Source organism: Lissotriton vulgaris, chromosome 3_2, assembly GCF_964263255.1.
Source record: "Lissotriton vulgaris chromosome 3_2, aLisVul1.2, whole genome shotgun sequence".
Taxonomy (NCBI): domain Eukaryota; kingdom Metazoa; phylum Chordata; class Amphibia; order Caudata; family Salamandridae; genus Lissotriton; species Lissotriton vulgaris.
The window spans coordinates 236,294,139-236,308,069 of NC_141690.1; the positions used below are offsets into that span (position 1 = coordinate 236,294,139).

The 13,931-nt window shown below is 47.4% G+C and overlaps 1 protein-coding gene across 3 annotated transcripts in view; it reads left to right on the forward strand.

Moving 5' to 3' along the window:
- The window catches only part of PTPRA (protein tyrosine phosphatase receptor type A), a 906,420-nt gene that overhangs the window by 864,121 nt on the left and 28,368 nt on the right, over nucleotides 1-13,931 (forward strand). For all 3 annotated transcript variants that reach the window (XM_086964286.1, XM_086964287.1, XM_086964288.1), the window contains 3 exons: nucleotides 3,438-3,563; nucleotides 3,684-3,835; nucleotides 5,584-5,719. In XM_086964286.1, the coding sequence (XP_086820412.1) occupies nucleotides 3,438-3,563; nucleotides 3,684-3,835; nucleotides 5,584-5,719 (414 nt within the window). The remainder of the gene's footprint in view (nucleotides 1-3,437; nucleotides 3,564-3,683; nucleotides 3,836-5,583; nucleotides 5,720-13,931) is intronic.

Genomic DNA, 13,931 nt, shown 5'->3' on the forward strand with positions numbered 1-13,931 from the left:
TTCCCGACGCGGCAGGGTCGTGGACCATGGTCAGCGGGCTCGATAATTCTCGCCTTGGTGCCTACTCCAGTCAGGGACCACACTCGGCAACTCTGGGCATTAGCTTGCCTCATCTTCACAACGTCCCCCCCAGACTGCCGGGGATGCTTGGTCGCACCTTAGAGATACCCATTAGGGACCATCTCTCAGGGTGAGCCAGGACGGGTTCCCCAGCGGTCGAAGCGCAGAGATACTCCTCCGGGAGTCGATTCCTAGCGCTATATAAACCCACAATTAATTAAATAATTAATTCTTCTGGGCTATGACTCTGGGATAAATTGGAGGAGTGGTTAGACCCTGAAAAATATCAGGCTTGTGAATCTGTGGACTAGTTTGAGGATCTGGGCGAAGCCAGTAGAATGGACATTTCTCCAGATGCTGGCATGCTTTCTCCGCCTACCGTGGCTACGGAGCAGGGAGCGTCATTCGCAAAGGTGGTGTGGACGGCAGCTGAGATCCTGGACCTTAGCTTGCCCTTGGTGGCAGTTGAGTGTAATGTCATGACAGAAGTACCTGCAACCAGGATTGTCCCATTCCAAACCACTTCTCCCATCCAACAAAGCACTTACTAATGTCCTGCTTGATGCCTGGTCTAAGCCCAGCACAGGGGCTCTTGTGAACAGGAAAATCTCCCACTTCCCACTCCAGGTGACCCCAAATTCCTCATGTAACACCCTACCCCAGGGAGCTTGGTGGTCCAAGCCTCCACTTCACACGTAAATCTTGGTACATTCCCAACTGCCCTGCCGGATCTGGATTCCAAGGGACTGGGCAATTTTGTCAAAATATTTTCTTACACTAGCCTGGCATTGCAGTCCGTGAACACTGCTTGCTTTTTTGATTGCTTTTCACGCACTCTGTGGGATATGGTTGCACAGGTCCTGCCCACGGTCCCCAAGGAAGCCTGAGCCATGCTCTCCTTTGCTGTTTCCGAAATGCAGGTTGCAACAAAGTTCACCATTAGATGTGTAGTAGACGCTGCCAACTGACTGTGCACAGTAGTTTCCTCAACAGTGGGTGGATTTTGCGTTGGCGCTATCTAAGGACAGGAGGGCTATAGCCAGGTCCTTGGGCCTTTCTATGGCTACTCGTCACCCTCCATCCGCCTTTCACTCCTTTTTTGGCCACGGGAGTGCAGTACAACTGGGTCCTTACCCGACCAGCCACCGCAGCGCACAAGCTTTCCAGCATCCGCATGTCCATGGACGTGGTTCCAACCGGCCCGTTGGTCAGGTAGCCTGCGGTCGGGTCAGTTCACCCCTCACCTCCTGGCAGCCGCAGCCTCCAAACTCTCCTAGTCTACCAATTTCTCATCATTGGCACTCAGTGGGCGGCAGGATTCACCATTATGTCATTACATAAGACAGGTGGGTTTGCAGGTTGTCCTTAAGGGCTACTCTCTCCCCTTTGAGTCTGCCCCTCCCTCCATGCCACCTACTTTAACATGCAGATAGAGAGCCACCTATCCCTTCTCCGCCCAGAAGTGGCTGATCTTCTAGCCAAAAGAACTATAAAGAGAGTGCCGACACCAGAAGTAGGACGTGGTTGCTATTCCTGCTGTTTCTGGTGCCCAACTTGGATGGAGGCCTTCATCCTATCCTCCACATGCACTCTCTCAATTCCTACCTCAAGAAGTAGTTCAAGATGCTCACTCTTGCTCAGATTCTGTCTGCCCTGGACCCAGGAGACTGAATGGTAGCGTTGGACTTAAAGGATGCATTTTCCCACATTCCCATCCTGCCTGCTCAAAGGCGTTACCTGCGGTTCATGGTTGGCCACAAGCACTTACAGTTTGCTGTGCTCCCTTTTGGCCTCACCAGTGCCTCTCGAGTGCTCACCAAGGTGATGGTGGTGTTTGCAGTTCATCTCCAGAGATCAGGAGTGCCAGTATTCTCCTATCTTGACAGTTGGCTGTGAAGGTGGGCTCATCCCAGCCTGTCTTCTCCCATTTCCAGACTACGGAGGACCTCCTGCATTTGCTGGAGTTCATTATAAACATTTCCAAAGTCAATCCCTTTCATCAGAGCTGTTCTGGGCACAATGCAGTTTCAGGCCTATCCACCTGAACAATGAATCCAGGATATTCAGACTATGATACCGAAGCTTCAGCCTCTATCCTGGATTTCGAGTGAGACTGACTCTGAGGCTGCTGGGTCTCATGGCCTCTTGCATACTGCTTGTGACTCGTGCCCATTGGCATATGCGGGCTTTGCAGTGTGACCCGAATTTCCAGTGGGTGCGGCATCGGGGGAATCTCTTTGACATTGTCCAGATCTCGGAGGGAACTGCAAAGGATCTGCAGGGGTGTTACCACCTTCTCTCTTTATCATGCCCCAGTGAGACCTCGGTCTCCCCTCACTTTTCTTCTCTGCACTCCCTTTGACACCCTACACAATTGTCCTCTCGGGCTTCTTACCATCAAGACAGCCTTCCTGGTGGCAATAACATCTGCCCGGAGGAGCAGTGAGCTTTAAGCATTGTTCTCCAAGCCTCCTTGTCTGAACATATAATCAGACAAACTGGTGTTTTGTACGAGGCCACTCTGCGACTAGAAGTTTATCAGATGAACAAGTTACTTGCCTTCGGTAACGATTTATCTGATGGAGACTCTTTCTAGTCTCTGATTTCTTACCTATCCACCCATCCTCTCGGCTCTGCAAATTAATTTCTTTCCCTCTTCAGGGCCCTTGCTTTCCACACTGGTGGTCGTGGCTATGCGCTTCTGGCATGGAACATGGAGAAAAGTAACCGATACCAGGGGTGCTAGGGTGGCATCAATATAGGCACTGCATGTGACCTGACCGGAGCGGATGACACCACACAGAGCTGAATGACACCACCTACCAGCGCACAGGGGTGCTGCTCTAGAAAAATATCCAGATCCAGTATGACACCTGGGGATAATTCTAAGGTAAGGAATCTGCAGCTAGATATCCTCTACCAGATAATATGTTACTTAAGGTGAGTAACTTGTTCATTAATTATCGTTAGAAGATCAAATTACTAACTGTAGGCAGTTTTTTTCTCCTGGATGCAGTTTCATCTTATGAATTCCTTTTAACCCCCTACTGATTAATATTAACCTATTAGGTTCACACTGTAATTGTTTCCCGATCAGGATGGCACCTATAATTATACCCGACTGTTGGTAGCATGAGCTGTGCGTTCTTTTGTAAATGTAATTTCAAGATCGGTGCAGCGATTTTCTCCTACGGTATTTCAATTATTTTCAATGACTAGAACACATTTGTGAATCTGCGCAATCTGTGGTAAATAAAAGGGTTCATCAGAAAAAGTATTACCAAAGGTAGCTTAGTCTTTAGTCGTGCTCCTAGATGCATAAAGCATTGTTATTGCCTCACACACTAATCCCTGACCAAGCAAAATTTATTTTTCAGGAGAAATGTGCCCAGTACTGGCCTTCAGATGGTATTGTATCCTATGGAGATATCACTATTGAACTTAAAAAAGAAGAAGAATGTGAAAGTTACACTGTCCGGGATTTGTTTGTTACAAACACAAGGGTAACTATATTTTATACATTTAACCTTCACTGACTATCTTGAGATCTGAAATGGCTTAATTCACTCTTGGACATAAAGCATAATTCCTGGTCATTACATTTTATTTTTACTGTTTTAAAGGAAAACAAGACACGTCAGATACGACAGTTCCATTTTCATGGCTGGCCAGAAGTTGGAATCCCCACTGATGGGAAAGGAATGATCAATATTATTGCTGCTGTACAGAAGCAGCAACAGCAGTCTGGAAATCACCCAATCACAGTTCACTGCAGGTACGTTCAAGACAGTCACTTGGCTTAATTAAATGAGGTAAATAGTTTTGTTCATTTAGAAGCTTTGTTTTATTTGAACTTAAGAATTAAGCTTGATTTGATTTAGAACTTGTAGAGCGCAAGCAATTACCCAAAGGCATCAAGGCAATGTAGGCAGCCATCTACAAAGGGCCTGCTATACCTCCAGACAAAAAGAAAAGGTCTGATATAGCCCTGAGGAGTTGTGGAAGGAAGTTCCCGAGTCTGCTCGCAGCCATTGAGAATGCTCTGTTACCCCATTTCTTCCTTTTAGTTCTCAGCACCCGTAGCTGGTATTGATGCGCTGAACGTAAGTGTCTACCTGGTGTGTGCCAACAAGCCTTTATTCGCGTAGGGTATGGGAGATAAAGAGCCTTAAGTATAATGCAAAGAGATTTGAACATAATAGGCTTTCTGATTGGAAGCAACTGCAGGGTCTTGGCCTTCTAATTCGCAAATCTCCCTATCAAAATGAAATACATATTTAAACAATCCGTTTTCCCTGAGGAACACTCCTGACATCATGATCTTTCCCTTTGTTTAAGCTCTTCACTGCAACTTAATCTTGTTAGCTGCAGCATTGAGATTCTCTTTCTCTGCAGTGGTTAATGCTTATGTTTCTAGCATGAAGGTAATGTTGTGGTGCAGGGAGGCATTGGAGTGCCTGGATTTTCTTAAGACCTACAAAAATTGACATCACTGATCACAGCTTTCTGCATGTTGTGTTTCGCGGCAGGTGTTTTGAGAGTCACATGATAGCCAGGTGTTTGTACCCATTAAAATATGAATCATTTAAATATGACCAAAATGGTATGCTTGAGTGTAGATGTGATGACCAAGAAGATAATGGAGATTTTGGAATTAAATTGTTGATTTACTGACGCCTGCTCTCCAAAATAGGGTCATTATATTGAAATGTAATAGCGTGGAATTTCCTTAATGTATGACATATTCTTTGCTCAGTGGGTATAGAGTGAATTTTGGTTTAAGTGTTGAAATTTGTGTGTGGAAAGTGAGTATCAAATAAGGCACTGTTGCCTGCAGCAACTGTGCTTGCATCCTTGTGAAACCAGAAGGTGTGGCAGTATAGTTTGAAGCTGGCCAAAGTGATTTGCTGTTAATGCAGTAAAAGTGTCATACAAGCATCAAATCCCTCTTGGTAAGTCCATGCTTTGGCCTGTTGAGGTTTTCTGCCTTTTTGTATTCCCACCTATGCTTATATTGCAGAGTGGAAACCACATGCCTCCAAACGGAAACACAAACCTTTCCCCTAAATGTGCTTTGTCTTTCACCTTGAGTGCCTACAGATTCTCCAAGTTAGGCGACCATTCTGCTCTTTCTAGAAGTGGTGGCAGGAGTCGGAAGAAAGTAATTCTAGTTGTACAGCAGTGCAAGAAAGCATAGCAAAATAGAGAGGAGGCTTCCACGTCATTAAATCCCACTTCATTGTTTAGGAATGCTTTCAGTGGGATCAACATTGTTAGCAGCACATTTTAGTTGTATTGAATTGAGCTGTGTTCCATCTAGGACGTGTGCTGTAAACTAATAGAAACCAACAAGCAATGTGACATCTTAGATGGTGTTCTTTGAAGTCCAAATGCCAGATTACTTACAAGTTCCACTGACAGAACATATGGTACAAAAGGAAGACATAAACTTTCCAAAATAAAGGTCCCCTCTTAAAGTTTACATTTAATATTGTTTGTGTTTTTGTTTCTTTTCTTTGCCAGTGCTGGAGCAGGAAGAACGGGAACCTTCTGTGCACTAAGTACTGTTTTGGAAAGGGTTAAAGCAGAAGGAATCCTGGATGTTTTTCAGACAGTGAAAAGTTTAAGGTTACAGAGACCACACATGGTTCAAACACTGGTATGTAAATCAGCTATTCAATATTGTCACATATAATTAAAAGCACTGTACAAATCCTTAAAAGTAAATTTGTTTTTATGAAGTGATATTTATAAAAATACACTAATAACTGGCAGCCAACAGAACATTAATGCCACAACACACAATACCAGTAACCAGTCAAAATGTACTTGGAGAGATTTAAAAATTAATCAATTTTCTAAATTAAGGATATTAAGCTGTGTAGAGTATTTTTAGAGTAGAAACACACATTCTACATGCTGTAGGAGGAATGAGGCAGGGATTCACTTAGAAAGGATCCACAGAGCAGTTTGCCAACATAAAGAAGGTTTATTGCCTTTGTGCCTGACTTCAGCTGTCTTGCGCCATGCAGGCTTTGTCTCTCACCCTCAGTCCCTCGCAAACTGATCTCCTGTCCCTGAACACAAACATATGCCTTATTGCCTCCTCCCCTGCCAACTCTGTTGTCTACTTTAATATACCACCACTGGGCCTGTCACTTGTAGGCGTTATCTCCTTTAGGCGCCTGTCATCAAACTCTCCTGCCGTCAGCTGGCCCAGACTTTCTTAAGAATGGCACATTGCAGGTTGGCTAGCCGCTCCATATGGCCTGCCCCTTACACGTTTTTACGCCATCTCCTCAATTGTCTTGTACTGTACTTGATCTATGGACTGCATGGATGTCCGGTTTTGGGGTATAGGGGGTCGGGGGAATGCATTTGTGAAGGCAGGAGTGGGGAGCTCCCCTACTGTACCTATATGCTTAGCCTTTTCATGTCTGTTAACTTATTACCTTTTCCACACATCAACCCTCTTTAGATCTTTTTATAACACACAACTTCCCTAAACCCAGCAGTTTGTTTTTGTGATGCCTCTCCTCCCAACTTTCTACAGTGATTGTTTAACACTCATTGTTGCCTTCAGATAATTTAGAACCTGCCTTTTATGGACTTTTCTGCCTTACTCTGTCCACATTGGCTCAATTCTGTTTTCTTAATCATTAGCCCCTTTCCCACCTGCCCATTTACTGGATTATTGCCCATCCCTATCCTTAAGGCACCTTCTGTAACAACGTACTGTCCCAGTGGATGCCTGGGAATTGCCAGCCTACGCTGCTTGACTGTGAGTAACTCTAATCCATTCTCCAACAACCCACACTCTTCTTTGGGGTCTGCTGGAGAAATGCCTCCATTGGCCACGTAACTGTAACTTTATTTTACGCATTTTGGGAATGGATGGCCTAGTATCAGACCTCCTTTGACTGTGTGACCAATTCAACAATCCAGAATGAGGTTCAGAAACAAACTCGAGCTCGACCCACAACCAACTCCTAGGCTATGGCCTATCATTGAGTCTGCAAAGCATATGGCTAGTCTGTGCCCTGTGGTCTTGTTGGAGAGGAAAAAGGTACAAGGTGTAGAAGGCCACACCCAGAGCCCCTAGGACTAGGTACAAGGGCATGCCCAGAAGAGGTTCTTAAACCTGCACACACCCAAATTTAGATTCTGGAACCCAACTGCCAAAATATCTTTGACATCTGATAGAGATTTCTAGCTGCAGATTCCATACCTTTGAATTTCCCAGGCATCAGGCTGGATCCGGAAACGTTTGCTGAGCAATACCCCTTGCGCGTGACGTCGGGTGACTGCATTCTGCTATACAAGACGTTGCGGTCGTCGGTTATGGTGTTGCGCTGCCTACATAGGTCCCACTCAGGTGCGCAGACTTAATTTCTTTTCATTCCGCTGCAGTTAAGCGCCGATCCGGGAAGAGCTACCCCTCTGCCGCTTTTTGGCAGGAGTTTTTCTCGACTTTTGTTGATGTTTTTGACGACTCCGTGTGCGAGGGATGTTAGGGTAGGAAGACAGGTTTTAAACTGTGCAGGACATTTTCTGCATGATGTCGGTTACCGATCCCCACTGCGTATGTCTGTGGTGTCTTTTACGCGACCACGATTCGAAGTAGTGTTCAAACTGCCAGGCGATGGCTCCAAAGACCTAGAGGGAGCGGGTGATGAAGTTGCTCACGGTCTGGCACTCAATACCGTCTAACGAGACTCCGAGGAGGGGTCACGATCCCTTTCGAGGAAGAGTAGGTCGCGGGAACACTCGCGGAGGCCTAAGTCCTCTTCCTCCCATTCAAGGTCATCTGGACACTCGGGGAAGAGGCACAAGAAGAAGAAGTCCAAGCGGACTTAGACTTCACCTCATCTTGCGTCCATTCTCAAAAGAGGTAAGGAACACTAACGCTCTAGGCACGGTTCTGCTGAGCAGGAACCAGAGTCGACTCCACGCCTCCCTCCATTTCCATGTGCCGGAGCGACTTCCGCTCAAATTAAAGATTTTGATGAAGCCATGCGCCTTGTTTTTGAGTGTGACGACCCTGTTGGTGAGCCCTCTAGTCCCGTGGGGTCGGTTGGGGCCCCATCGGGTTAGACGCCGTCGGCTTCGGCCATGACGCCGGTGGGACCTCAGGGATCCAATCTCGGATCTGTTTCGACCCCGGTCGTGGCAAGGCGACCTTCCCCGGTGTCGAACCTGAAGTCGGTGCCCCCAATGTAGCCTGTTGGTGGCGCAAGCCCCATCCTCATCCTCGACGACACGGATCTGGAACGGCGTCGAGCGACGGCGATTCCAACATCGACAGAACCCAGGTGTTCTATGTTGTCACCTGAGCACTTTGTGGTCGTACTAGGCTCAGGAGAGGAATGGGAGGAGTGTGGAGACCCTCTCGAGAACCAGGATTTCTCTGAGGAGTCAATGGACTGGTATGGGGAACTTGGGGAAGCCAGTGGTCTGGATACTTCCCCAGCCACTGGCATGCTCTCTCCGCCTACAGTGGCTACAGATGAGGGGGCGTCCTATGCCATGGTGGTTAAGAGGACAGATAAGGTCCTTGGACTGGAGCTGCCCTCAGTACAGGTCAGGACTAATCTCCTGACTCAAGTGCGTCAACCAGCGGCTTTCACGTCTGAACCCCTTTTGCCCTTTAATGAGGCACTTACGGATGTTCTTCTAGGAACATAGTCCAAGCCTAGCACAGGGGCTCCTGTGAACGAGACGAATGCACGCCGCCATCGCCCAGCACCGTGTGACCTAAAGTTTCTCAGCCAACACCGCACCCCAGAAATTTTGGTGGTGCTGACCTTTACTTCCAAGGGCGCATTCACTTCCGCCCCGCCGGATAGGGAATCCAAGTGACTGGACTCATTTGGGAAGATGTTTTCTTCCTCCAGTATGCCATTGTGGTCAGTGAATTCTGCATGCTTATTGGGCAGTTTCACCCGCTCTCTTTGGGAGACGGTTGCGCAGGTGCTGCCATAAGTCCTGGAGGAGGCCCCGGCCGTGCTCTCCCAAGCTGTCAAGGACGGGAGAGATGCCGCAAAATTCGCCATACGGTGTGGTGTGGATACAACCAATTCGCTGGGCAGATCTATTTCAAGGACAGTGGCCTTGAGGCGCCACACCTGGCTTCCCACAACTGGCTTCTCGGGGGATGTCCGTGCTAATTTGATGGACATGCCTTTTGATGGAACCCGCCTTTTTGGGGGAAAGGCAGACTCTGCACTGGTCAGGTTCAAGGACTCTTGATCTACGGCCAGATCCTTGGGCCTCTCCTCCACTCCTCATGGCCAGTCTACCTTTCGCCCCTATCATGGCAGTGGAAGGGGTTTCCAGCCGCGTCAGCCCTATCCTAGCCACCGTCCCGCACACTGCCCAAACAGTGTGTGGACGCGGTACATTCCATCCTCTGAATGGAGGCCAAAAGTCATCTACTACACTGCCCCCTGCAGCAGCAGCCTCCAAGCACTCTTAGGCTGATTCTACAGGACCACACTACTCCAGTGGGTGGGAGAATTTGTCACCATCTCCCACGCTGGAGATCTATAACATCAGACAAGTGGGTCTTGCAGATCGTCCAGGAGGGCTCTTCTCTTCTCTTCCTTTCCTTTCTTTTCCTCCTACTATTCTGCTGAGTCAGGAACTGCTGGCAGAGGATCACTTAAAACTGCTCCAAGAAGTTACAGCTCTTTTGGCCCGAGGAGCTATAAAGAGGGTTCCAGCTTCAGAAGTAGGCAGTGGCTGTTAATCCCACTACTTTCTGATTTCGAAGAAGAACGGGCTTCTACATATTTTGGATCTTCGGACTATCAATCTCTTCCTCGAAAAGGAGAAATTCAAGATGCTTCCATTGGCTCAGGTCTTGTCTGCTCTAGACCAAGGAGTCTGTATGGTGGCTTTGGACCTGCAGGATGCGTATTTTCACATTCCCAAACCCTGCCGGGCCACAGTCGTTACCTGCTGTTCAATGTAGGCCACGAGCACTTTCAGTTTACCGTGCTTCCCTTTAGTCTTACCAGTGCCCAAGGTGATGGTGGTGCTTGCAGCTCATCTGCGCAGGTTAGAGTTTTGTCTTCCCCTTACATTGACGACTGGCTGTTGAAGGTCTCTATAAACATGCCGAAGTCACACCTGACTTCTTCTCAGAATGTCCCTTTCATCTGAGCTGTTCTGGACACAGTGCAGTTTCATGCTTATCCTCTGGAGCAGCGAGTCCAGGATGGTATGTTGTGTTGTGTTGTATGTTGTGTTGTATGTTGTGTTGTATGTTGTGTTGTATGTTGTGTTGTATGTTGTGTTGTAGGTTGTGTTGTATGTTGTGTTGTAGGTTGTGTTGTAGGTTGTGTTGTAGGTTGTGTTGTAGGTTGTGTTGTGTGTTTTGTTTTGTGTTTTCTGTTATGTTTTCTGTTATGTTTTCTGTTATGTTTTCTGTTATGTTTTCTGTTATGTTTTCTGTTATGTTTTCTGTTATGTTTTCTGTTATTCTTGTATAGCGCGTCAATCACTCGGGGGCATCTCGGCGCTTAACCTGGGGGATAACATAGGGCGGGTCAGGAAAGTACTTTCTCACGTGACCCGTCAAGTTTGAACAGGAAGGTTTTTAGTTGTTTTCTGAAGGTCAGGAGAGATGTTGATTTACACAGAGCCTCAGGTAGCGAATTCCAGTATTTGTGGGCGATGTATGAAAATGCTCTACCTCCTGTGCAGCTCAAGCGGATGCGTGGGACCTTCAGGAGGGCTAATGAATTCGATCTTAAATTGCATTCAGACGTCTGCTTGTACAACTTGTTTTGTACGTTACGGGGGCCTTCCCCTTTGAGGGCTTTAAAGGAGAGGCAGCAGATCTTGAAAAAAGCTAATTTTCACTGGGAGCCAGTGTAGTTCTCTAAGCAAGGGAAGAGATGGAGATCCTGGGGGGCGATTCAGAACCATCCTTGCTGCAGTATTTTGGATCACCTTCAGTTTAGTTACCGCTGTGTCCCCTACTTCGGCCAACAAAGCTTACCCGTGGTCAAACCTACTCATGACCAAAGCCTGATCTGCGGTGTTCTAGTGGTAGATAGGGGAGTATTTTGCGTAGCAGAGGGAGGCTGTAATAGCATGACCCTGAGATGGACTCGATCTTATCTTTCATGGTAAGTTTGTGGTCCAATTGGATTCCCAAGCTTTTTACTGAGGGAGAAGGGGTGGGGGCCTCGCCCAGCTCTACTGGCCACCAGTCGGCTGACCAGGAGTGCGCGTTCTACCCAGGAGCATAAGCTCAGTTTTCCTCGGGTTGAGCTGGAGACCACATTCCCTCATCCACTCCGAGATAGCTAGCATTCCTCCTGAGAAACGAGATTTCCCATCCGTGGGATTGGAGCCGATCCGAAATAGCAGTTGTGTCGTCGGCATATGAGACTATGTCGAAGCCGAAAGGTTGCACAATTTTAGCTAGGGGGGGCCATATATACATTAAAAAGCGTGGGGCTCAGACACGAGCCCTGAGGCACACCCTTGTCTAGCAAGAACATTTGAGATGTAAAGGAACCAAGGATAGTAGTTTGGCATCTTTCCGTGAGAAAATTTCTTCACCATTGCAGGGCCCTACCCCCGATGCCGCACTCCTGTAGTCTCTCCGCCAGCAGTTGATGAGATATGGTGTCAAAAGCGGGGGAGTGGTCTAACAGGATCAGTATCATGGATCCTCCGGCATCGAGGGTGAGTCGCAGCGAATCAGTAACAGCCAAAATGGCTGTTCTGTGCTAAAGCTGGGGCGAAAGCCCGACTGAGAAGGGTCAAGAATGTTATTGCGTTCCAAATACTGGCTGAGTTGTTTAGTTATAGTTGATACTAGCATTTTACCCAACAGTGGCAACAAAGATATTGGTCTATAGTTACCTAGGACCTGCGGATCTGCAGAAGGTTTCTTTAGAATGGGACGCACATAAGCTTCCTTTCATGTGGATGGAATACAGCCAGTGTGAATGGAGGAGTTAAATATTTTTTGTATTAGAGGAGCGCAAGTGGGGGAGAGAAGGGCCATGGTACTCGGGGGGGGGGGGGCAAAGATCAGCTGGGGAGCCTGATTTTGCAGCCAGGAGTAAGTTGTTTATATCCTCAATCAAGATGGTTTCAAACTGATTGAGGTGACCAGTGATAGATGTCAGATGGTTTTCCCCTGGTCCTAGTGGAACCCGAGATGACCAGGTTCGCAGTAGAGACATTAGCGTAGATCGTGGAGATTTCATCCTGGAAGAAGTTTGCAATGGAGTCACAAAGTAGTTGAGATTGTAGCAGTGACTGTTTACATGCTGGGGGAGAGGAAAAATTCTTCACTATGTTAAAAAGTGCTTTGGCAGAATTATCCGCTTGTTCAATTTGGGTGTGGAGGTAAGAACATCTGGCCGATTTAATTAGTTGGTGGTAATGGAAAGAGATGATTTATAGGCTAGTTTATCTGCAGTATTTTTTTTATTCCTCCAGAGCTTTGCATAGTGACTTTTTATTTTTGAGATCGCCTGAATACCAGGGAGCAGAAGGCAGCCGGGTATCAGAGTTGCTATTTTTCATCAGTATAGTTGCATCAAACGTTTTTTCCAAGATGGAATTAAACGTGACCAACAAGTCCGAGGGATCCTGATAGAGTTGACCTCGATCTACCCATAATTGGGCGAATGTTTTGTTAAATGCTTCCAAGGAAAGCTTTTTCCAGCTTTTTCCTGCTATGATTCAGTGGCTTCTGGGGGGTCGGGAGGGTTGTCTTGGAATAGACCTGGAGGGAGAATTGGATCATACAGTGATCTGTTCAGGTCAGGGAGAGAGTGGGAAGTACTCTTACTCCTTCGGCATTAGTAAAACTGAGATCTAATGTGTGGCCAGCACAGTGGGTGGGACCACATACCCTCTGTGGTAAGCCGATGTCGCTCAGAGTAGAAATGAGCTTCAGGACTTCCGGGTTTGCTGCGTCTTCACCACGGTAGTTGAAATCCCCCAATAGAATAAGATTGCTGGAGGCCAGCACCTGCGTAGCAATATATTCCATCAAGAGGCTAGGGAGGTTTGTTTTAGGTCTGGGGGGTCAGTATAGCAATGCCCTGTCCTAGGATATAGATGGGGTAATGGCAACTCTAAAAATTCCCAGTTCCATTGCGGTGTTACTCAAAGTGGAGAGCCATTGTACTTTTAAATGGCTCTTGAAGACGATCCCTATGCCACCTCCTGATATCACCGTTCTGTCTAAATGGATGAATTTATAGTCAGCGGGGATAGCAAGATAAATGACTGGGTGATTTGTGGGAGTTAGCCAAGTTTCGGTTAGGAAACCTAGATCAGGGCAGTAGGTGGAGATCAAGTCCCAGATCTCAAAGGGGTGTTTTACCAGGGATCTGACATTACATAGAATGCAGTTTAAGGTGTTGTGCGTTTGAGTAAGGTCTTTTGAGGACTCATTAACAGGAAGCCCGCCGGGGTGCATTGAAATCTACATTTCTTACATGCCACAGGGCCCTCTAAGGTAGCAGGAAACGAGAGGCGACAGCTACTCACTGAACCATACTTGTTGGAGATAGTTGATCTTCTCTCCCGCAGAGTGGTTCCTGAATAGGTGTAGCGAGTGGAAGATGGAGCCTCGGGTATAATTTGGGAAGCATTTCCTGCCTCCCGGCTTGGACTGGCGGGAACGGGTCAGACGGCTTGCCTTTGGCGTGCCTTCGGTGCACCGGCGGCACGCCCGGGCTGGTGAGCTCATTTTATGTAGCAGTTGTCAGGTGAGCCACAACAACTAGCCCGCCACCCAAAAATCACCCCCAAGATGGCTGCTCCAGTGGTGTGGGCAAAGTGTTCCCGTCTCCTTCTCCAAACAGCGCCTACTCAGCTGATATGGAGGAGCG